Genomic DNA, 25,087 nt, shown 5'->3' on the forward strand with positions numbered 1-25,087 from the left:
ACATATCAACAAACCAACAACATCAATAAACAACAACATTACAACCACATTTTTAATCAAATAATATGGTATAATAACTATCTTATTAGAATAAAAAAATGATTTTAAACTTAACTTGATTCTTTTTATTTACACACAACATATATAACAAATATAAAGTAAAAAATGTATATATTTGTATAAATATACTTTAAAATAGATATTAAAGTACATGATGTGGTATTTAGTGGTTAAGCAAAGCTGATGTACCTCACCCACTTCTTTTAATCTTTTTATCTATTAAACACACACACACACTCAAACTACTTCCATCATCATCATCAAAACCACATTTTGAAAGTAACTATCCATCATTCAATCTAACAATCATATTAACACCACTAATCTTAACACTTAATTAAAAAAAAAAAAAAAAAAAAAAAAGTAAACACAACTACCTTGTGTAACACATATCTATAAACGACTCTATTTAGTTCTTCGTTCTAAACAAACAATATAATAAAATCAAAACTGCTACCCAACTCACCACATTTGCCTCATTATATAAATACATTTTTAAAAATAAAGTTAAGTTTAGCTAGTTAGAATAGTGTGAAAAACAAAATGGTTATGTTTAGTTGTTTTTTTTTTTTTGATTTGGTTCAATTAAATAATTAGAACCAAAGGTATGCATAACGGTGAGTGTAGTATAAGGTGGCAGTGAATAATGATTAGTTGAAATACTGTCAAAGTAGGGAGTGAATCATGATAGGTTGGCGAATCAATTGGTAACCACACTTTACTCTTACATTTTATCAAAAATTTGTAAACAAGAAATAGATCATTAAACACTTGTGTGGCAAAACAAAAACACAGATGTAAATAGCAATGGTGTTTTATTGATATTCAATATGATGTGTGTTAAACTCAAGAAAATCGATTCTGATTTAAAAAATTTCTAGGATGTTGCTTTTTTTGTTGCTTTTTTCTAGCTGTAGGGGTTAACCTGTTTAAGGTTTTGGGTTTTGATTTTTATTTAAAAACAAGTTGAACACACCACACCACCACAATAACAGCAATTGTTAATACCACTACTTGATTCTCCCCATTTTTCATTCGTGTGCTGCTATTCTATGCTTTTCAGGTATAGAAACCTGCTAATATTACTGTCATGAACAACTACTACTTTCCAATTTTAAATTGGAATGTAATCACTATTCTTTTTTTCATATGAATTCTGAATGGCTATCACTGTTGGTACTGGTTTTAGTTTGTTTTTCTAGAAAGTGGCACCTTTACATGTTAACTTGACCTACTGTCTGTGGTGAGTGGGAATTAAATTTCAATCCTAATAATTTATTATTGTATTGAATTCTTAAAAAAAGGAAACAATATAAATAGAGTGCAAATTGAAAGTTAAAAAGTGTATTCCAACTTCATTTGACAATCAATCAAACAAATCTTCAATAAAAAGAAGAGTTATATTTATCTTTCTAATATTTTTATCACCCGATTATTTTCTAAAGAAACAAAACGACCCAACCAATCATTCAAACTCATCATCATCACCCATCTCCTTTCCATCTTATTTTTAAATCTAAATAATTTTTTCATTTCATTTCAAAAAAGACTAATTTATTAAATATTATTTAAAATACTATTTTATTTATTTATTATATAATTTATTTATTTCATTGCCATCCAATCCTTTCCTCTTCTCATCTCACAACAATATATATTTTTTTTAATTCCAGAATTTATTTAATAAAAACAAAATGATTGCCGAATTTTACTCTGCTTGTATTGATAATGTTGATGCCAAATTCTTTGAAAGAATCCAAAATGTAAGTTGGATATTAATATTTCATAATTAATTTTTTATTAATTTATTTTTTTTAAATATTTTTTTAATATAGTTGTCAAGACAATTATTACCAAATTTATCATCAAATTCTTTAAATGTTGATGATGAGCTCCAAGTTAATAATGTTTCCGGAGTTTTGAGTCCAAGAAGATTACAACAACAAAAAATTGATGTAGACTCCTTGAAAAAAGCTTTAACAGCTGTCAGATACAGAGAATTCAAAGATGATTTCCCCTTCTCTGTCAAGAAAATGCTTTTAGAAACCGCTCAATATTGTGATAAACGTCAACAACTAAATCAACCACTCATCCAAACTCGATTACTCATTCCAATCGCTAAAACCATTAGTTTCGATTTATATAATCGTTCTCTCTCCAAATGTTTCAAGAATCCAAACAATGTTCCATTGTTTGCCAGACCATACTGCCATGGAACCAAGGCATTGTACACCCGTCACTCTCTAAATACTATGATGGATTGCAAGCACCTCCTCGGTCGTAACGACATCGATGTGATCCACGGTGACAAGACCGGCCAACTAATGAACGTAGCCAAATTCATTGTATCGCAACCAGGCGCCAATATGCAACCAGCTTTCCAACAAATGAAAAACGAATCGGATCCATCGAAACTTTTTAACTTCCAACGTTTAATTCAATTGTTCAAGATGCGTGATTTCCTCAAGACTCAGGAGCTCAAGGAATCACTATCAAAAGTCGGTTGCCAAGTACACAGTTGCACCAACGAGGTTCTAGTTAATTCTCTCAATAACGTAGGAACATGGGCTGTTCGCGCAGCAGTTGCCCATCTCGAAAGCCAAATGCTTGAAGAGAACCTCAGAAGTGCCAGCCAAACCAACAACTCTGACATTGTATGCCAATTGATTCTGTTGGATTCATTGGTCAAGATTCAAGACGATATGGGTTGGATAATCACCAACCATTTGATCTCCGAGGATCAAGCCCTCGACTTGCCATTCATTATCGGTGATGCCTGTACTATTTTGGCACCAAACTTAATGAATCTTGTCGAAGCATTCGATATTCCAAAGATAATCTCTAAAAATTAAATTTTTTGAAAATTTATTATTTATATATATACATAATATATTAAATGTTTTTTTTTCTTTTCTTTTATTCGCATAATCACGATATTATATTCATAAAATTAATTTATTTATAGGAAAATAAAATAAACAAAATAAAAGAACAATTATTTGATTTTATTAATATTAAATAAAATAAATAATCATATACATATACATATAAACATACATAAAAAATAATATCATATCCATCCATTTTTTTGTTTTAATAAATTGTTATTGTGTAGAATAGAAATCCTTTTTTGGGTGTCTGTAATATGATTATGCAATACATCGGATGAAAATGAACATACCACCAACACCCCCATTGATGTGTGGTGAAGTTAATGTATCTTTATCATTTTTGTTACTTCATCGTTTAAAAACCTATAGTAATAAAATTGAAAAAAAAACAAAATGAACACCAAAACATATAAAAATATTGAATACAAAGAAATAATTTATCATTTCCTAAAATGATATTGTTAAAACAGTCAATCAAATGTAATATTGCTTTCTTTTTCTTTATCAACATTGGTAGTTAATTGAAGATTTATCAATCAAAGCAATCAAAACAACAACAACTGGTTCGAATACTATTTTTTTTTGTTGACGATATTGTTATATTCGATAAAAGTGTCCAACTATATCAAACATTAGCAGGTTTTGTTTGAATCTTCAATTCGACATCCAAGCTTTACAAAGAATAATTGAAAACATTTTCTTTACATACATACTTTTTTTAATCAAACTAAAATATAAATGAATAGTTATATAAGAATTCTATTGTTTATATCGATAGTTTTAATAAAAGGTAATGAATGACATTAAAAAAAAAAACTGATGATCATCATTTTTTTACTAATCGGTTTTTTTTTAATTTCTTTAATTGAATTAGTTGTTATTTCAAATAATTGTAATAATAAAGTATGTCTTGGAGGATTCAGTTGTCAAATATTAAATAATGTAGCCACCTGTGTTCCTAATGATCAAGTACAACCGCAACCGCAACCGCAACCACAACCACAGCCCCAACACCCAATATTTTCATTTGGTACAATACCACAAAGATTGACATGTGATAGGTATATGTGTCCAAAGAACTATGAGTGTATTCACGAAGGAGCGGGTCTGATATGTGTATATAGTCCACCTCTTACGGATGATGTTTGCTTTAACTATGGCTGCCCATATCGCTCCCACTGTGAGAATATCGATGGTCTAGCTTCGTGTATTCCCGATATTGCCAATGGTCAGAGAGTCATTCCCTACTCAGAGCTAGTCGGTCCAACAGATCCAGGATGTGAATCTCTCAATTGTGGTATCGATGAAGTTTGTCAGAGACCATTCATCAATCTACCACCAAGGTGTCTACACGTCTGTATCTTCATTCAATGTGGAGACAATACCTCTTGTGTATCAATCAACGGATTTCCAAAGTGCCTTCCCATTCCTTCACCACCGACTGATACAAGCAATAGCAATGCATTTGGAGAGGTAGAATCCAGTAGTTCGGAACCACCAACTCCAACACCAACTCCAACACCAACTCCAACACCAACTCCTACACCAACTCCAACACAAACACCAGAATCAACTCCCCCTCCACCTGTCGAATCCTCAGAGAGTAATGTACCAATTGGAGAAACCCCTGCTCCCACAACTTACTCACGACCGCCCGCTCCACCTGCACCACCAACTAATACAAACAATGGCAATGCATTTGGAGAGGTAGAATCCAGTAGTTCGGAAACACCACCAACTCCACCACCAACTCCAACACCAACTCCAACACCAACTCCACCACCAACTCCAACACCAACCCAAACGCAAAGCTTTATACCATGGGAGAAACCAAAGGGCACCATCTCACCACCCCCTATCCCCGATGAAACATTGCCACCTTTTACGGTTTTTTCACTCAAGATAAGTGGAGTAGTATGGATAGATGAGCAAAGTACTGGTATTATCAATCCAGCTCAAGGTGTAAAAGGTGTACAAGTTGTGCTTTCACACGACGACAATGTTGAATCGATAACTGCTACTCAAGAACAAGGTAGCTACAAATTTATTGTTCACAAAAGAGGCAATTTTTGTTTGGTGGTTGGTGTTCCAGCAGGCTTCAAAATCAGCAAGGCTACAGGAGCCAACTCATTCTCCTCACCAAAATATTGTTTTGACATGTTGAATGATGACATAGTTGCCAACATGGCTATTGACCACTCATTAAATATCACCGGAACTGTCTGGATGGATGTAAACTCCACTGGAATATTCAATCCTAAATACCCCGTAATCGGTCAAGAAATACAACTGAGGGATGCTGCTACCTATGATGCTTTGAAAACAACTGTTTCCGATAACAGTGGTCATTTTATTTTTTCAGATTTAGATGACGGTAGATACTGCTTGGTTAGAGGTGGAAACTACAGTGATACAATCGTGAATGAATTCAACCAATTTTCAAACAAATCCTATTGTTTCACACTCGACAGAAACCTGGAGGTATACAGTGGAATACGAAACATCTCTGTTCAAAATGTGGAGCATGTATCTGTAGTTGGTTATGCATGGGTCGATGTTCTTCATGATAACGTTATCAACTATAATACACCAGCCAATATAACAATGAAGATTTCAAAGGGATCCGAATTGATTTCAACAGTAGAAATCAAAGGTGATTTCCAATTATCGGTGGAAAAAAATCAGCAATACTGTTTGTCAGCAATACTTCCAAAAGGATACAGGTTCGCTTCAAATGATTTCTTTAACCGACAAGGTACTTATTGTTTTACAACAAATGTACCTTTTGTCATAGATCTTTCAGTATATAACACCACATATATAAGAGGTTATGTTTGGTAAGTAATGTTAATCTTTTTTTTATATTTAATATTAATACACAAGGTTTATATTTGAATTTATAGGCAAGATTCAGATCCACCTACTTTTAAATTGGACAAGACACGATTACTTAATGACATTACCATGCAACTTGTAACCGCTAATGGATCCATTGTACAGTTATCTACAACAAAGAATGGAATCTATAATTTCAAAAACGTTGAAACTGGCTCCTATTGTGTCATCGGTTTCGATCCAACACGTACCTATATTGGTGAAGCTTTAAATGGAGATAATAATTTCACCATTGACAGAAATTGTTTCATTGTAGCCGATCCAGGTTTCAAACGACTAAACATGGCTATGATACTACGACCAATAGTCCAACAATTGTCAGTTCAACCTCAAACACTCCTTTCCACCTACTCAATCAAAGGAGGTGTTTGGACCGATCTCAATTTGACCGGTATTTACAATGCTTCATCTGGAACAGCTGGTACCACTGTGACTTTGAATTCAAGTAATGGAACTGAAGTTAGCCAGATAGTAACACCAAACAATGGTCTTTTCGAATTCGATAATCTGGTTCCAGGAAACTATTGTCTGAATGTTGCCGATAAGAATAATAATCTCATTCCTGCTAATCCATCCACTGACAACAAATTCATAAATGGAGTAAGATGTATGGAGGTGAATGGAAATGTAAATGGTGTATGGGCATCTTTTATCTATCCACTTTACATTGAAGGTTATATTTTCAATGATATCGTGGGTGATGGTTCATTGTCAGATGAGACTTTCTCAGATGTAACGTTGAACCTCACCCTTACCGATGGTTCACTCATCAAGTCTGCTCAATCAAATAGTAATGGTGGCTATCTATTTAAGGATCTTAGCCCACGAACCTATTGTATTGTTGGACCATCTTTATTGATCAATAACAATGTAACATATGTACCAGGTCCAAAGGGTACAGATAATGTCTTCACCAATGGAAAGTATTGTGTAGACTTGAAAGAATCATCATCAACTATTAACTATGGATTAGTAGAAAAGAAAAAGAAATAAATAAATATAATAAAGTAATAAAAATTTTAATAATAGTCTAATTTAATTTACTTTATTATCCCAGATATGAGCTAGAAGAAATTTCATCTTTGCAACCTCTATTCTTTTGTTTTTTTGTTCTTTTTGTTCTTGCCTTTGTTGTTGTTATTATTAGGATTAGATGTTATTGAATTTTGAATTGAATTGTTGTTATTATTATTATTATTATTAGTGTTGTTGTTTTTTGTACCACCAGACAGTGGAGGAAATATAGAATTATAAGTGTTCGTATTACTATTGTTATTTTTAAAGAAACTCATGTTGTTATTTGGATTGTTTGCAATAATGTTGAATCCACCTGTAGATTTTGATTGTTGTTGAGATTGACTATCATTTGAATAATCTTGTTGTTTTCGTCTCTTTTGTGATTTTTGTCCGATACTAAAGCTGTCTTTGTTCGAACTACTGATGCTACTTGTTTTAGTATTATTATTATTGTTATTGTTGTTGTTGTTGTTGAAGGATCCACTAGCAATAGATGCATATGTAACATGTGAATCAACATCATATGGCTCATCCATAGCCATATCATCATCGATAATAATAACAGGTGCATCATTCATTTGGTTTGTTAGTTGTTGATATTGTGTCTGTTGTTGTTGCTGTGGTTGTTGTTGTTGCATTTGTTGATGAGATGATGACTGATGAGTAATATGTGAAGTGGCGACTACACCATTGAGATTGTTTACATAATTAAAGATATCGGTTATTGTCGATTCCTGTGGGAGTGATAACAGCTTGTATGCCTTGTTGAAAGAATGAAAGTAGTTGGTGTGCTTGATGATCTGCACCTCCTTGGCTTCGCGATTAAAGTCCAGTTCGTGGAACAGCTTCTCTACGGTATCGAGGAATCGAAAGGTGTCGTCGATCGACAATGGATTCTGATGTGCCCACATGTTTCTTGTCTTTTGTATCTCTGTTATCAGTGCTTTAAGTGAAACCGCCTTTTTGTACTGATAGATCGGTGTTGTCTTTGTGAGTAAGAACGTGCAGATCGCCGAGATATCCCAGAGATCAAGACGTACATCGTTGAGGATATTCGATGATTGGTTGTTGTACTTTTTGATCATAACAAACTTTTGGTGTTCGAGCATACTAGTCAGTGTAAATTGTCGCTCGGAGCCATTCATCTGACTTCTCGGTCCAACAAACTTGTTCAAAAAGTTAACGAGCATCTCTTTACACATATTCAGAGCCTTACCCACAACATTCTGATTCGAACCAATACACCATTCTGTCAGATCAATTTCAATTAAACTACCATTATCATTATTACTATCTTGTATTTGTAATGGTAATTGTTTTTGTTGTTGTTGTTGCTGTTGTTGTTGTTGTTGCTGCTGTTGTTGCTGTTGTTGCTGCTGTTGTTGTTGTTGCTGCTGTTGTTGTTGTATATTTTGTGTTGCTTGTTGCTGCTGTTGTTGTTGATCTTGAATATAATTTGAATATAAAATACTATTGTTATTATTATTGTTACTATTATTATTATTATTATTTAAAAAAGGATTTATATTACTATTGTCTGCACCATTACCACTTAAAAAAGGATTCATATTACTATTATTACTGTTATTATTATTTACAAAAGGATTTGGTTGCTGAGATTGAAGTGAATTCCAAGAGAAAACACTGTTATTATTTGGGTTATTATTTGTATTATTATTGTTGTTATTGCTATTCAAATAGTTTTTATTTAAATGTAAAAGTTGTTGTATTAATGTATTGCTATTATTGTTGTTTGTTGTATTCATTTTCGATGCAAATTAAGAAAAACAAAAAAAAAAAAGACCTTATTTAAATGAAAATCATTATATATTATTATATTCACTAGCTCCAAACATCTGATATCTATTTAAAAAAACATTGTGTTGAATCTATTTTGTATTAGTTTTTTTTTTTTCGTAAATTTGCTTTTTTCATTTAAAACATCATCACTAACACTATTCAAATAAATTAAGGTCTATTTTTATTTATTTATTATTCCAAACAAATATTCATTTCATTGATTGATGAACAGACGTTGTAGAATGAAAAAGGTAAGGTGTATTCCTCGGATTCACCACTGCATGTGTATTCGAATGGCTTGTAGAGGTGTGTGGTGAGGTCAGTCGAGTTGCAGCTGAGTTCGACACCTCCACTGGCGTAAAGCTGACAGGTGTTGAGAAGTTTGTATTTAGTTTCAATGATGAAATCCTTCCAGTTGTCAGCATTGCAGTCACCGGTGTATCCAAAGTTCACGGTCGATTGTTGTGGCAGTAGGTAGTCGGTGACACAGGTTGCGATATATCCATAGTCCTGACCATTTATTGTTTGGGCGTAACACTGATCGCTATTGATGAGGGTCTTTGGTGTCGGTGTAGCCTGGCACTGTGCATCTTTGAAACTTTGGTAGGAAATGGTGTTGTTTCCGGCGCTGCAATCATACAGTGCTCCTCTCACACAAGTGTTGTCCTTGTAGAACCATCCACTCGATTCAGTAGTGCTATCACATTTGGCATCATTGAAATACTTGAAGTAAACGTATCCGCCAGTTGGTTGCTGAATTTGTTGGTGTCCCAAAGCAATAGACAAAAATATCAGAAGTGAAAAAGTAATATATTTGAAACTGTACATTTAATGGATATATAGAAAAGATAAATAATAAAATTTATTTTGTCATGAATATCATGATTTGATTTAAAAAGCTCGTCTTTTCTGGTCAGGATACCAGAAACAGAAAAATCTTTTGAAAAATCAATCTTTCAAAAAAAAAAACACTTTTGGTTTATTTAGGCTCTTCATCTTAAGCAAAAGAAACTCTTCATCTTATAATACAGATATTTTATATTTTTTAGATATTTTCTTCATTTATTTGATTTTACAAATTTAGAAATTAATATCGAAATAAAGTTAACTTTATTTAAATTCTATTAAAAAAAAAAGAAAATCATCCAAATATAAAACAAAATTGATCTTAATGGTAATAATAAATGTGATAATAAATTGAAGATAAAGAACCCCAGTGTTAACAAGAAATGAAGATTGTTTTTTTGAGTTTTAAAGAAAATTAATCACAAACAACTTAAATTTTCACTTTTAATCTATAATATATTAAAATTTTATGTGATAAAAATTCATTCGTAAATATATTTTGTTTCAAGTTTCTTTTTAATAAACATAATCTATGAAGATAAAACTAAACATTCACTGCAACAATGATGTTCATACTATTGAATTCAAAGATGTAAAAATTTACAAGGATATTTTAGATTATTTAGAGAGTCATCAGAAATATGGTCGTGGTAAGTTCCTACCAGAGAAAGGAAGCATCTATTTACATAGTAAATCAAAATTAGAAAGAGAGAATCATATGATGGATGAAATGAATCAAGAAATTTTAGATCTAAAAAATGATTTTCTATCAATTCAAGAAGATGTAAATATTGAATATTCCTTACTTAATCGTACAAAAAAGACCGTTCAAGTTGGTGTGGGATCAAACCAAGAAAACAACAAATCTGCGAAATCACCTGTATCAATAGCCGATCAGAATCTATTAGAGATAATAGAAGTATTAGATAAATTATCTAAAGACATTAGAACTATTGACCATTCTGATAGAATCAACCTAGAAGATAAAATTAAATTAAAGAATGGTGATAATCTCTACATTGAAGTATTCGATGAAACAGCCTTGGCTTTGGAAAGAGAAAAACAAAAAGAAGAAAAGGAATTACAAGATATTTTAAATGATTTTACAATGATAGGTAAACAAGTTCACATCAATACTTTACTATTAACACAATCAAAGTTCTAATATATTTTAAAACAACAAGAGCATGGAAAGGTTAATATTTTTCAAGATGACTCACCACATAGCAAACCTTATGCAGTATTTCCAGTTGGAGTTTCTAGATATACCATCATGAAATCATTGAAACTAAATTGTTTTAGTTTGAAAAACAGAGATGGTCAAACAAACAAAATTATGTTTGAACCATATCCAGCTGGAAACTACACTCTTTTATTATATGATACTCAAGATCCAAACTGGTTTTAATGTTTGTTGATATTTTAATCAACAACAAAAGATTATCAAATATCTCATTCTGTATATAGTAAGCAAATAACTTTTAAAAGTAATAAATATATTAAAGTTTTTTTTAAAAATTTATTTACTTTTGAGAGTTATAAATATTTTTAATTTGCTCTTTGGTAAGTTTGAAACGTGGTTGATGAGAGTATTGTGAGAAATCACTGGTTAATAAACAGTAGTCTGGGTAGAGTGGACCGGAATTGATTCCACGGTTCGAGATGTGGCATGAGAATGGATCAAATCTTGTAAGTGCTTTGTTGGTATCGGTAACATTTTCATTGGACCACAAACGTTCAGCTATAGCAATAGTTCTTGGCCAAACTCTGACATCAAAGTTTCTATGATCGACTTGCTCTCCCCACATACATGATTCTCCACCAATGACAAGTTCGGTATTGGTAGTGACACCCATCAATGGATCGGCGGCATAGAAATCCAACCAGGTATCTTCATATTCATAGTGAGTGTGTCCTGGAACTGGAATCTGCATGTCCAAGTACCAATCGTAGGAAACAATAGCTCTGATTCCAGCGTTAACAACTTGTTGTGCCATTTGAGCGTTGTCCCACACTTGGAGAACGGTATCCTTACGGACTTCACATCCATTGGCGAACGGATCGTGCCAAATAACTTTGGTCTTTTGCAAACCATCAAGAATATTGGTGATTTGATCTTCGAAATATTGTTCAGCTTGGGTGGTAGAGAAATTGTTTTGTGTCATCCAATTGGCGATAACTGGATCGTTATCCCAACAGGCGTATGGTAATTCGTCACCACCGGAATGGAAATACTTATCAATGAAGATCTCTGACATGTCAGTGTAAATCTTGGAGATGAGATCATATGCTTCTGGGAGCGCTGGACTTAATGGCCAACCGTCCAAATCACTATCACCTGGGCAGTTTGCCATTATCCCGGGAAAGGCAGTACTCCAACTGAAGCTGTGAGCTGGAACGTCAAACTCTGGAAGAACTCTAACTCCCCATGAGAGACCATAGGCGACGATTTCTTCCATGTCAGCAATGGTATAGATTGCTAGTGGTCCAAAAGCACCCAATGTTATATTTGGTAGTGATTTCGATTCAGCTGGGAATGATTCACCATCGGATACATGCCAATGAAGAGTATTCAGCTTGCTGTAGGCACATGATTCAATGATGTGCATTAAGAAAGAAGTAGGAATAAAGTGACGACCAGTGTCAATCTGTAGACCACGCCATGGGAAACGTGGGAAGTCATCAATGTAGATTGGAACAAAAGGAATCGAATAACTCTGGCTCTGGGCATCATAACTAATCAATTGTGAAAAAGTTTCGAGTGCTCTCATTGCTCCAAAGATCGTATCGGCTATGATCTCTAATTGAGGTGATTGGCCAACCATTTCAACGGAAATTGTATAGTTCTCACTAACATAGAGTTGAAGAATTTCAGAGTCTGAGGAAACCTTGATGTTTAGAGTGGCAATCGGATTGTTGGTTGGGTATCCTACACCGAAAGGGAAGAACAATTTTTGGTATCTAAGAATTGCATTATTAAGAAGGTCAGATTCGATATTAGCAGCAATATCAAAAAAGCCAGTATTCAATCGAATGACACCACTTCCGAAAGTGTAAGTTTGTGGTAATGGTGTAATGAGTGGACCACTGATTGGTGTTGGTTGACAACTAACCAATGAAATAAATAGGAACACTAATGTATAGTATAACATTTATTTTATTAGATAAATAAATAAAATAACTTAAGTTTTGTTTTTTTAATAATAAAAAAATCATTCCATTTCAGTTGAAGATATTTTCAACAAATTTTTCATAATTCCGAATGTGTCGGTATTTGATCAACGCTTTTCTATTTTTTTAAGGCTCAACGCCATGGGTTAAGAAACCACCAGATATTATTTATATTAAAATTGAATATAATTTATATTTAAATTTTATATTTATATTTTTATTTTATTTTATTTTTATTTTAGTTTTATTTTATATTGTCACTTCCGAAAATGAATCGGCGATGAGTGGTTAATATTAACAAATATATATAATCGAGTATATATTTGATTGATTCATATGAGTTGTTAATTAATAAACGATTATAGGATTTAGAGGAAAAGGGCAAAAGCTGAAAGAACCAAAACAAGGAATAAACTGTAGGATAAGGTTGAGCTTGAACTGACACCTGTGGTGGAAGTGGTTGGGGTGAGGGTTGGGTTGTTAGTGATATTTGGGAAACCAGAGGTGACTGGTGGATTGGTTGGGTTTGTTGGTTGATCGGATGGTTCTGTTGGGAATGCATCACCCTCGCAGAAGAAGTAATCGGTTGGACATTTGATGATAAGGTTGTTGGCAGCTGAGAAAGTAACCTCTTGACCATCTGGGCAAGCCAACCATTGGTTGTTGACAGCGACCATCAATGTCTTTCCATCACATCTCTGTTGGAAACAAGATGGCTTGTATGTGTTGCTGGTAGTATTGAAGTATTCGAGACAACGTGAACCTTGACCGAATGTTTCGTATTGTGAATTTGGGTAGAACGACATTTGCTCGTCGTTACAGTAGTAGTTGGCACCGAATGGAGCAGAGTAAATAATATCGGTTACCAAACAGTAGTCACGGAATGATTGAGTGGATCCCAATTCAGGGTCGGCGAAATGTTGATATTCCTTTGGAAGAAGAGTTTGATAGTCTTGGATGTATGAATTTCCAACACCAGAACGAGTGGCAGTACAGTAGCTGTCGGAAGAGGATCCCTTTGCTTGAGTTTCATTCCAGTAACCTGGGAAGTTCCAGGTGGTTGAGTTACAGACTTCAGCAAATCCACAACCCTTGTTCTTACCCCAAACCAATGGTTCAACTTTATCCAAATTGGCAAGACCGAACCAACCAGAATCGTAGAGCAATGCCAAAGTCAAATTGGAAAGTGGTCCAACTGGAAGAGCGAATCCAAGCATCAACTCCTCTCCGAAAGTGGTTGCCTTCCAATGACTAGTGTAGTTGTTGGCACCGATATTTTCGAGTTCAGCACCAATCAAACTGTCACAATTGAAATGAGTTCTGGCAATGGCTTTGACCATTGGCGAAACGATGTACCAACGTGGACGAGTGTATGTCTGACCGGATGGTGTGACACCTTGATAGTCTTGTTGAACGGCGATCGAGTAGTTGTATGGCTTCTCAGTGGAACGATCGATGAATTGCTTGTAGAGCGATGGGGTGAAACCAAGTGCGTGAGTGGTTTCGTGGATGGCGACACCCATTAAAATGTTCCAGGTGGAGTTGTATTGGTCTTGATTGACAAACGATGAGAAGTTCATTGGGTTGAGATTGAGGAAACCAATAGCTGGACCTTCATTGGCAAAGAGCACGCACATAGCACCGTTGGCGATCGAACGTGGAGTATTTGGATGAGCGGTGATATAGAGCATAAAGTCACCTTGGAATGTGAATGGCTGTGGTGGAAGAGTAATCATTTCACCAACGCAAGAGAGTTGCTTGTTTTGGTTTGGAATGGTTGTGTTTCCGTCACCGTTGGCAGTCAAGTAGGTGGCAAAAGTTTTGTTGAGATTTGGCAAAATAGTTTGGGTGATCAAAGCAACCAAACCTGGAGTTACAACGTCAACTGATTCACATGTCCATGTACATGGGAATGATGGGTTGGTTCTATCGCATGGTCCTTTCGGGGTACCTTGACCAACAACAACGGATTGTCCAACACTGTAGCAAGTTTGGGGATCTCCACCATTGAGATAAGTGGTATTCATAAAGATATTGAGTGGATGTGAAAGTGTATAGTTGTTGGTACCTGTTACTCCAGGAGTTGGTGCATCGCCTTCCTGTTGTAAAAAGTTGACATTGTTGTATAGGCTGGAACCGTCTTTCTTGAAGTGCTCGATAATGTCTGGTGTATGATCACCATGCAACTCCTCGTGGAGACATTCATGTTTAACTTTGGTATCGATTGGTACTCTGACCTGGTCACCACCCTCCAAATTTCTGAGCTGTGAGACGTACTCGTCGATCAACGATTTTGTGTCGATGGCGGCAGAGACAACCGACAATATCAAAAATAACGATAAAACTAAAGAGATAATTTTAATCATTGTTTTTTAAAATATTATCTCTAATAATTATAATAACTATATATTTTATTTAAAAAAATAACTAAACAAATAAGAAAAAAAAAAGATTCTTTTTCTTTTCATCCATCCATATCTAACCTAATAAAATTTAAATTATAAATCTAAAATGGAATCAAAAAAAATAATAATAATGATATCTTCGATTTTTGCAACTAGAAAAACAAGGGCTCATCCAATATGAAGATGGCTCAACCAATTGTTGTCAAAAAAAAAAAGTTTTTACAGACGATTTTTTTCGTACAAAAATCTTTTTTTTTTTTTTTTGTTTCCTTTAGCTTGTCAAAAAATTGGTGTTTGCATCACCCCGGCAACAACACAAATCATAATGAGTTATAATAAATAAGTTGTTCCAAATTTGATGATGGGCAATTTAAATAAGATAAGATTGTCATCAATTCTGGTTCGTTCATCATTATTCGTAAAAATGATATGATAATGCAACCAGTTAAAAATTTTTTTTTTTTTTTTTTTTTTAATTTGCAATTTTTTAATTGGTTCTTTAGTTTTGTTTTTTTTTTTTTTTTTAATAAATATAATAGAGTTTATTTGATTTAAATTATCTAAATTATTATTTTTGTTATATTATTATTAATGATTACAATTTAGTTGATATTGTTCCGAGGGATGGAATTTTAAAATTCACAGAATAGAATATGATATATGTCCATAAATGATGGTGTGTGTTCTGAAGATTTATTTAATTGCCCAGAATTCAACTACAACAGGATTAAAATCATTTTTGAAAGACAATACTGTGTTGTTGAATGTTTCGCAAGGTCCACTGTACCCGTGTAAAAAGTCAGTATCCACCCAAAGACCAAACATAGAGCCTCCACCAATCGAAATATACTCTAGACTCGAATAGATGAATAGATCATTCTCTTTGGTCCACTTGAACACCTGAAACTCTGGTTCCAATTTAAATAGGAACGTTTCACCACTACCATAGAAATTTGCTTTAGGTTTCAATTCGTCTGAAATGAAAGCACCAAATATCTAGTTTGTTTTTTAAAAATTAATTGGGATTAGAACTTTTATATATTTTAACAAAAACAGTAATATATAAATATACATACATATCCACCATTATCCTTAATTAATAAAATAGACTGCGGAACATTTCTCATCTTTCTGTAGCATGTGTTGAATGATACACCATCATTGGTTGTGTTATATTGTAACTCTATATCTGATCCTTGAACTGACATTGGTAAATAGTGTCGTAGCTTTAATATGTATGTTGTTTGTTTGTTATTAGTATTTGTTTCTTTCTTTAGAATTAGATATATATATATATATTTTTTACATACTTTTTTATATAGATCAGGAGTTAAAATGATCTTCTGATTAAAGTTTGATCTATTAACAAGTTTTGGAGATTGGGAGCTAACATCAATCGCTTCAAATGATGTTGAAAGGAATTGTTGTTGTAGTAGTTGTGTTGCTGAGGTTGTTGTTGTTGTGGTTGTGTTTGTAGGTAGTGTTGGAGTGAGCAGTAGTGGTATTGGTGATCCAATTGGTGGCGATACGCCCAAAAGAGGTGAAACACCATTAGCTGGTGAAGAATCTTTACGATCACTAACACACTTTTTCAAGTAAACGAAACAATTATGTACACTACAATAATAATAATAATAATAATAATAATAAAATATATTAGTAAATTACTATTATTGCTAGATTATTATTATATATATGATTCACTTCTTACCTCTCTTTACTTATACCTCTAAAGAACAAAGTTTGAATATAATTATCTTTATGAATTAACAAATAGATACATGGGAATACCAAAACATTCTTTACCTGACCGTTGATAGTCATGGTGGTCATCTCATCACCCATTTCATTGAGCTTTGAGATCTCTGATTGAATGAAGTTCTCATAGTCTGCATTCTTCTCTTGATTCTTCTTTTGAATTAAATATTGTTCTTTCTTCCAATCCCTATTATATTTAGAATTCGATTAGTAAATTAAGTATTAGTTTTTAAAAGTTAGTTTGTTTGTTTTTCCACTTACTTTGATAAATGAGCTAACCATTCAGTGTGATTCGGAAAGTATTTACATGATATGATCTGATTGTAATCAGAGAATATCTGAGTGGGTGACTTCTCATTGGATTGGAATATCAGTTGGTATGGAGTGAGTGTGATGACACCTCGAATCTTCTTGTCCTTCATGAAACATACAAGTTCCTCTTTCAGTACATTTTCCTTTGGAATCTGTGCGAATCTCGATGCCCAGCCTTGCTTTGACTTTTCACTGGAAGAACTACTGCCTGGTGAGTCGTTTATACTGATGAAGGGTTTGGGTTGTTGTGGTGAGGTGAGTGGTGTACCACCTGTCTGTTGGTACTGTTGGTGATATAGCTGTTGTTGTTGTAACATCTGGTTGTTTGGATCCAGTGATTTGAATGCCATCTCTGCTTCTTCCCTAGTAGGTTTGAAGAGATTATTGATATTTACAGTGGAGGAACTACTTCTAGATCTTGGTCGACCACTATTATCACCCAATGGACTTGAATTTACATTGTTACTACTGCTACTACTTCCACTACTGAAAATAGAGGGTGAAGGTGGTTGTAACATTGGTGAGCTAGTCGAGCTGTTTCCACCTCCGTTGCCGCTAGAGTCAGTGGACATTGTTGGATCTGAGCTTACCAGTGAAGGTGAATCATCCCTTCTTCTTTTATACACCCATAGTATCTATTATTATATTTGTTTAACAAAATGGTTAGTATTATTACTTTTAATTTAAATTAACAAAAGGGAATAGAATAGATGATGTCTTACGGTTCCAGGTATTAGTTTCTCAGAGAATAAACGATTGGTTTGTATTAGGATATCTCTTGGCATTGAGAATTGCAGTGAGATTCCGGTGAGAGTATCGGTGGATTTAACTTGATACATCTCGAATGAGATCGATTGAGAACTAAGGTTGTAGGGTGTGCTTGGCGGCAGTGGTGCGAACGATCCTGGATAAACGCCATTCATTGATACTCCACGTATGTTTCTATTGGCTTGGTTGATGCTGTTGTTGGCCGATGTAGAAGAGCCAGCGGCACCGACAGAGTGTTGCTCAGGTGTAGCGGGTGCCGATAGACTACTGCTTGTTACAATGAGAGGTGGTGTTTCATCGCTACTTCCACTGCTGCTCTGACTCGATGACAATCCAGATATATCTTCCTCTGAAATCGAGCCACCCAATCTAATCGATGACAAACCTCGCAGCTCCTTGCTAGTTCTCTTTTGAATGGCTGTCGGTGAGTCTATGAATGCATCGATCTCCCTAAACGATTCAATATGATTGACGTGATTATCATTGTATTTATTCAACAATTTATACAAGAATGGTTTCTTTGCTTGTCCTTCCATTAATTCCAATGCTAATCCATCAAATTCCTAAAATTGTTAATTATATTAATAACTATTGTTGATTGATTGATTGATCGGTTGGCTGATTGATTATATTACTCTTTTAAGTTTCATTTTCAATGCGTTGGTAATGGGAGTCGAAGAATCTTTAGTTAAGATTTCAAAACAAGGTTGAGCAGATGGATAAAGTGATGGTAGTGAAATGATTACAATGACCTTTCTATTCTCGATATTTATAATACACAATCTCTCATTGAATGATGTCTTTTCAACGACGATATTCTCATACTTTTGCATTGATATCAGTTGTAACTCCTGTGCCAAATCCACCGGTACAAACAATGATTTTCTTGTTTCAGATGCTGATGCAGTTGCTACTTTTTCAATAGCCTATATATAAAAAAATATAAAATAATATAAGTAAAACAATATTAAAATCATATTGTTGCTATTCACAATCATAAATAGATATATATACATTAATCATATCTTCTTGAAATTTCCACATTCTAATATGATTATCTTTTGAAATTGATATTAGGAAGTGTTGATCCTCTCCATTGACATGCTTGATTCTCCAATCAAAGTCGATGATTGTATTTCTGTGACCAGTCAAATTGATCACTGGTTGATCGACCTGTCCTGACCATATAGATATATTATTCAACAATGCTTTGTTTGAAAACGATGCAACTGCATTATTTTTTGAACAAGGCTATATTTTTATAATTCAATTGAATGTAAGTAAAATAACAAACTATCTAAATATAACTATCCAACAATTTATAAATTATACAAACCAAGAATTTTGCTTTTGTACAGGAATGACCTGTTTGGAATGTCTTTTTCAAACGATTGGGTGGTGATGCATCCCATATTCTAATTGCATTGTCAGAGCCAGACGTCAAAAGAACACTCTTTTGTTCAAAGTGCCAATCGATCGATCTGATTGTGCCGACATGTGTATTCCATGATACCAAAGGTGATCCAAATTTCTGAAAAAGAGAATAATAACAAAGGTTAATTTAATGGTAATAATTCAAAGACAATAATTACTTACTCTAACATCCCATATCTTTACTTCACCGGGATGTGAGGATGCCAACATTGAATTGGAATGAGGATTCCATGCCACCTGTGAGAGTGTTGATTTTGTATCGATGCTATTCGATGGTATCTGCTTGATTCTAGTATCCCATATCTTGATGAACGAATCGCCACTGGAACTCGCCAGTAAATCAGTGTCGGCGCTGTTCCACGATAACGATGTAATATTACGAAGATGTGCTTTCTGATAGGAATGTGTTGATTTTTCACCCTCAATATCCCAAATCATCAGATTATTTGAACTCTATTATAATAAATCATTATCGCGTCTATCTATTAGTACTACTGCTGGTCCAAGAAAAACTAAAACTAAAACTAAAACATACAGAAGTTGCAATCAAATTGGCTTTTGATTTATAATGACACCATGTTAAAACTATACAACCAATATCTTTTGATGATGAAACCTTTCTAAAATGTATTCCACCATTATCTTCCTCTGTAGCATTGAATATATTTGCAATGAATAGATTCTTTTCACTTACATTTATAAAATCTAATTAGTTTTTGTTTCTTCCTCTTTATTGATTGTTCGTTTATATCATTTACCTTCCTATTGCAACATTATCACCTGTACAATCAGTTGATAACGAGTAGAACCTATATTTATCACCTTTTTCAATATGATGACTTAATAATGGTTGACAATCATATGATGCATTGGACTCTGATACTGTTGTTGTTGTTGTTGTCGTTGCATTGTTTGCTAAAGAGGTAGATGAATTAACCTCCATTATCTATAACATCTATGATACAATATAAAATAAAATAATATCTATTTTCCGAAAAAAAAATCTAGATTAAAATAATTTAACTACTATATATTATTATTGCTATTTCTATTATTATTTTTTATATAAATATTGTAATAAGTACATATATATGGTTAAATGAGAAAATAAATAAATAAAAAAATTAATATTTAAGTTAATAAAAATCTAATGTGTAAACAAACTAAGCAACCAGAAAGATAGAAAACAAGTTGTTCCCAGACTGATTCTGCAAACATGCATGAAAAATAAGAGGAAAAATAAAAAAAATATATTTTTATAAAAAAAACCAATAAAACTCAACAACAGCGATTGTTTGTTAATAAAACTGTTTACTGTGATAAATGATTGATGATGAATGTTTAATGGGAATGATATTGATAGTTGCATGCAAATAAATAGTAATACAACAAGAAACAACAATGATAAAAACAACCAACTGTCGGATGTAGGAATGCAAATGTTTTTTCGGATAGAAAAAAGTTACCAAAAAAAAAAAAAAACAATCTTTTTTATCAGTTTTTTATAATTTTTTTAAAATTTATTGTTGAAAAAAATAATCAAAATGCAAATCGAGTGACCAAAAAACAAACCAAAAAAAAATAAAATGTGATTATTGATTGCATTGAAGATTATTTATTCTTTTTAGGCAAATTTCAATTTTTTATGTATTTGAACTCAAATTCAATTTGATTAATTATTTATTTATTTTTTAATAATAGTGTCAAAGTGCACTCTTGGTCACCCAGATATGATGAATATAAAGTTAATGCAATAACAAACAGATTTATATATGTTTTATGGTACAGAATCAAACTACATTATAAGAAATCAATATTTTCATATTTCACACATTAAGATCCCTGTATAGTTTAAATTTAATATTTATTGATCTTATGGTTTTTGTGTGTTTTGTTTTTAATTATTACTGTTGAGTTTTTGTTTTTAGTGGTAGTTTGTGTGTATTTTTTTTTTAACCAATAATTTTTAGGTGTGGAATGTAGTGAGTCTTGATGGAGCGGTAGTTGGTTTTTTGTAGTAACAACCATTCTTGTTATAAAATCAACTCACTCTCTCATACGCAATATTTAAAATTTGTGCATTTGGAGTGTGATTATCAATCATCAGTAGTAACACCCCTCTACTCAACTACCATCATCACTGTTGTTGCTGTAATAGTATTGTTCTATACTTCAATTGATTTAGCCAATAATAATATTAACTTCAATATCATCAAAACACCAAAAAAAAAACAACAGAATTTTTAAAATTGATATTTTATATAGAAATGGTATACATTTAAATTAATATTAATATTGAATTGGTCATTTAATTTTCAATATTATTTTTTGTCTTTTGTTGTCAAAGAAATCAATATTAAAATATAAATAATAAGACCTAACTTACTCTACTACTTTCTTCATCTCTGGGAGTCAGTTCAACTTTTAACTACAAAAACAAAATTGATTATTTAAAAATCAAATTTAAAATTCAAATTTATACCATTAATATATATATAATCTTTTCTCTATAATCAATCTATTTTTTTTTTCTAAATAAAAATATTATTTATTTGTAATTTCCAAAATGGAACCGTTAGATTGCAAATTCCAAGATATCTGTACCTCTATTCAATCACCAGAAGAAGAAAAATCTTCATTGGAATCATTTAAAACTCTTTCAATAAAAGATGTAGAAATTTCTAAAGTTAGAAATAGCACAGTTCCCAATCCAATGACCACCACACCAACCACAGTAGTATCATCTAATCATCGATCCCAACAAAAAACTAAATCAAATCATGGTCATTCTGAAAAAAATACCCTTTCCAAAAAAAGTAAATTTAGAAAACAATTTTAATGTTTTTTTTATTTCATCTGATTACTAATATTGTTTTTAATCTCCATTTGTTTAGGTAAAAAGAAATTAAAGAATCTTTTCTTATCATTTTTAATATGTTATACTGATAATAATATATATGATGATTGTGATAGTGATTCAGAAAATCAATATTCCATTTATCAATCAAATAATAATAAAAATACAAGTACTAATAATGGTCCAGTCGATGAACCCAATCGTAGAGGTGTAATAAATGATCAAATTATTATAGTCCCAAATTCAAATCAAAATAATAATAGTAGTAATAATAAACATTCAAAAAACTCAAAGAGTAAACAACAACCACTAGTCAATGTAATAGATCAACTTCCAAAAATCGAATATCTTTTATCCCCTCAAAGCGAAGAGTTCAAAGGGAAAAAGACGATTGTCATTGATCTCGATGAAACATTGGTACACTCCTATTTCAAACCTACCTCCGAGCCCGATATTATACTGCCTATAGAAATGGATAATGGAGTGGTGACTTTCTATATCAATAAGAGACCGTACGTCCAAGAACTCTTTGATTTTCTTCACGGTAAATTTGAAATTGTCATTTTCACTGCATCCATCTCACGCTATGCCGACAAGGTACTCGATTTGATCGATCCAAACAAAGTGATATCGTCTCGTTTGTTCAGAGAAAGTTGCTACCACCACAAAGGCAACTACATCAAAGATCTCTCGCGACTCGGACGTGATCTACGAAACACAATCATCGTCGACAACTCGCCACACGCCTACTTCCTCCACCCAGAGAATGCAATTCCCATCACCTCGTGGTTCTGTGATAAAACCGATCACCAACTACTGGATTTGATTTCACTCCTCGAGAAGCTGATGCATTGCACCGACGTAAGAAATATTTTAGATGGTAACACTACTGGTTGGTTTGCCAAACATTAATAAAAATTATATATAATTTTTAAAAAGAATAATAAATAAATTAAAATAAAATATTTTTTTTCAAGAAGTAGTAATTTATTTATTTATAGATTATCAATAATTGAATCTCTAACTTGACCCAACATATTTGATGGTACTCCACGCTGTAAACTAAAAATATTTTCGATTCTTGAAATTTCTGTTGCGGTTGTGTCGTTACCGACGAAAGCAGTCCAATCGTTTACGACCAAACCAGCTGAAATACACTCGTTACCTCTATTTACAGTACCAGACACCAGTGGCACTTGGAAAAGAGCTGAAAGTTCGTCTTGATCTTCTGCAGAGGTGTTTGGATGTACCAAAGCACCATTGTTTGTGACTGCGCAGTAAGTTCCGACCAACACGTTGCCACTTATGGTGCTACGGAATACTTCGACGCCGAGCACGTCAGCGATGATTTCCTCTGTCTCACGATCCAAGTCTGGATGGATGACGGCAACGTGATCGTTGGCGGCAATACAGTTACCGAGTGCAGAGAAACGCTCCTCTACACGCTGTACGGTGACGGAATCTGGGAGGGAATTACGAATGTGCATCAATTCTTGGTCGGTTGCTGTGTTGGGCAGCAAAAGACCCTTGCTATTACCTACAGAGAGACGACCAATGATTCTAGTACCAGCAATCGATGCCTCGAAAACTGGAATATGATCTGCCAATTGCTTCTCGAATGTTCTAAAGAATTGTTTCGATCCACATTGTCCTACCAGACAGTATGCATTCGTTAATTTTGAAAATACACCAATATCACAACTGTTTTCGTATTGAGTTCCTATATTTTAAAAATAATAATGATATATTAATATATTTATAACAACTCAAAAATTATTGAAAACAATATCAATAAACAACAATATCCAACATATAAAATCCATTAAAAAAAACCAACAACAACACAACCAACAAATATATATATAGTTGGTTTTTTCATTGTATTTTTTTTTAATTTTTATCGTTGCTTTTAAAGATCGATTGATTTATAATTGGATATATATTTGTAGTTGTCATTGTTGTTATTGTTATTTATCAATATGTGTTCTTTAAAATTATTAAGATACTAACTTGTTGCCATTATTTTATATATATATGTGTGTTTTATATTTAAGGTGTAGCGAGTGAAGTTGTTTTGTTTTTTTTTTTTTAGTTTAAGGGAGGCGTGAGCGAGAAGTGTTGATTAATAAATATATTATTTAATTAGATTTGATTAAATTTGTACAAAAAAATGAATCAAAAATTTAAGATGATAGAATTTATATATAAAGAATCAACAAGAATTGCAATTCTTATTCTTTTTTAGTTCTTTTTTTAAAAAATAAAATAAAAATTAAAAAAAAATTAAGAAAACGATCTGACCGACAACGTTACAAAAAATTTTCTTAATTTATTAACATTTTTTAATTTTTTTATGTATACGAATTATTTCCCAAAATCCTTCTTAGGTGTTGTGATAATCATCATTTTCACTTTTCTGGTTTAGATCTTTGACCAAATTCAAATCAATATGTTTTCTTTGTTTTATAACAAAATTTTTTTTTCTTTAGCTTATTATAATTTTAATTTTAGTGTAATTTTTTTTGGTATAAAGAAAAATAATATTATAATATTAATAATATTAATAACAAACAATATTTGTTGGGTTAATATAAAGTTAGTGCTAATACTACCTATTATAATCTAGTATCAATTTAATTGAGATATTTGCAAATATGCGTGCATAATAGGGTAATAGGATATCATCGGATCACAAAGTATTTATAAAAAACAACACCAAGTAATCAATCCCATATGATAAATTGGGTCTCAAGTTATGACTGCAACAGAGTTTCATAAAATCCGATGTTTTTTTTAATTAAATTAAAGACCATTTGTTTGTTGGTAAAAAAAACCACACACATTAATAATGAGTTGGATGTGCATTGGGGATA

The 25,087-nt window shown here is 32.6% G+C and overlaps 10 protein-coding genes across 10 annotated transcripts; 4 read left to right on the top strand and 6 right to left on the bottom strand.

Moving 5' to 3' along the window:
* Window positions 1-1,754: 1,754 nt before the first annotated feature.
* PPL_09207 (acyl-CoA oxidase) lies at window positions 1,755-2,912 on the top strand (the record flags this gene model as incomplete). Its single annotated transcript, XM_020580004.1, has 2 exons — window positions 1,755-1,823; window positions 1,896-2,912. 2 exons carry the CDS (start codon window positions 1,755-1,757, stop codon window positions 2,910-2,912), a joined length of 1,086 nt encoding a protein of 361 aa, XP_020430679.1.
* A 319-nt stretch (window positions 2,913-3,231) lies between these two features.
* Window positions 3,232-6,839, top strand: PPL_09208 (uncharacterized protein; the record flags this gene model as incomplete). The annotated part of the gene is made up of 4 exons (XM_020580005.1): window positions 3,232-3,319; window positions 3,826-4,012; window positions 4,076-5,788; window positions 5,855-6,839. 4 exons carry the CDS (start codon window positions 3,232-3,234, stop codon window positions 6,837-6,839), a joined length of 2,973 nt encoding a protein of 990 aa, XP_020430680.1.
* A 98-nt stretch (window positions 6,840-6,937) lies between these two features.
* On the bottom strand, window positions 6,938-8,629 carry PPL_09209 (uncharacterized protein; the record flags this gene model as incomplete). The annotated part of the gene is made up of 2 exons (XM_020580006.1): window positions 6,938-7,597; window positions 7,904-8,629. 2 exons carry the CDS (start codon window positions 8,627-8,629, stop codon window positions 6,938-6,940), a joined length of 1,386 nt encoding a protein of 461 aa, XP_020430681.1.
* Window positions 8,630-8,956: 327 nt separating this feature from the next.
* PPL_09210 (uncharacterized protein) lies at window positions 8,957-10,917 on the top strand (the record flags this gene model as incomplete). Its single annotated transcript, XM_020580007.1, has 4 exons — window positions 8,957-8,969; window positions 9,271-9,408; window positions 10,136-10,624; window positions 10,721-10,917. 4 exons carry the CDS (start codon window positions 8,957-8,959, stop codon window positions 10,915-10,917), a joined length of 837 nt encoding a protein of 278 aa, XP_020430682.1.
* Window positions 10,918-11,032: 115 nt separating this feature from the next.
* Window positions 11,033-12,661, bottom strand: PPL_09211 (beta-N-acetylhexosaminidase; the record flags this gene model as incomplete). The annotated part of the gene is made up of 1 exon (XM_020580008.1): window positions 11,033-12,661. The coding sequence occupies one exon, from the start codon at window positions 12,659-12,661 to the stop codon at window positions 11,033-11,035; it is 1,629 nt and encodes a 542-aa protein (XP_020430683.1).
* Window positions 12,662-13,048: 387 nt separating this feature from the next.
* Window positions 13,049-15,046, bottom strand: PPL_09212 (uncharacterized protein; the record flags this gene model as incomplete). Its single annotated transcript, XM_020580009.1, has 1 exon — window positions 13,049-15,046. The coding sequence occupies one exon, from the start codon at window positions 15,044-15,046 to the stop codon at window positions 13,049-13,051; it is 1,998 nt and encodes a 665-aa protein (XP_020430684.1).
* Window positions 15,047-15,778: 732 nt separating this feature from the next.
* lysA (TLD domain-containing protein) lies at window positions 15,779-17,727 on the bottom strand (the record flags this gene model as incomplete). Its single annotated transcript, XM_020580010.1, has 5 exons — window positions 15,779-16,081; window positions 16,162-16,311; window positions 16,396-16,702; window positions 16,797-17,030; window positions 17,105-17,727. 5 exons carry the CDS (start codon window positions 17,725-17,727, stop codon window positions 15,779-15,781), a joined length of 1,617 nt encoding a protein of 538 aa, XP_020430685.1.
* A 111-nt stretch (window positions 17,728-17,838) lies between these two features.
* Window positions 17,839-20,300, bottom strand: PPL_09214 (uncharacterized protein; the record flags this gene model as incomplete). Its single annotated transcript, XM_020580011.1, has 7 exons — window positions 17,839-18,486; window positions 18,559-18,849; window positions 18,938-19,174; window positions 19,260-19,454; window positions 19,520-19,810; window positions 19,893-20,046; window positions 20,116-20,300. 7 exons carry the CDS (start codon window positions 20,298-20,300, stop codon window positions 17,839-17,841), a joined length of 2,001 nt encoding a protein of 666 aa, XP_020430686.1.
* Window positions 20,301-21,923: 1,623 nt separating this feature from the next.
* Window positions 21,924-23,126, top strand: PPL_09215 (HAD family hydrolase; the record flags this gene model as incomplete). Its single annotated transcript, XM_020580012.1, has 2 exons — window positions 21,924-22,173; window positions 22,252-23,126. The coding sequence occupies 2 exons, from the start codon at window positions 21,924-21,926 to the stop codon at window positions 23,124-23,126; spliced, it is 1,125 nt and encodes a 374-aa protein (XP_020430687.1).
* An 83-nt stretch (window positions 23,127-23,209) lies between these two features.
* Window positions 23,210-24,234, bottom strand: eIF6 (eukaryotic translation initiation factor 6; the record flags this gene model as incomplete). The annotated part of the gene is made up of 2 exons (XM_020580013.1): window positions 23,210-23,934; window positions 24,225-24,234. 2 exons carry the CDS (start codon window positions 24,232-24,234, stop codon window positions 23,210-23,212), a joined length of 735 nt encoding a protein of 244 aa, XP_020430688.1.
* Between the last annotated feature and the right edge of the window lie 853 nt (window positions 24,235-25,087).

Source organism: Heterostelium album (genome assembly GCF_000004825.1).
Source record: "Heterostelium album PN500 unplaced genomic scaffold PPL_scaffold9, whole genome shotgun sequence".
In the NCBI taxonomy this organism is placed as follows: Eukaryota; Evosea; class Eumycetozoa; order Acytosteliales; family Acytosteliaceae; genus Heterostelium; species Heterostelium album.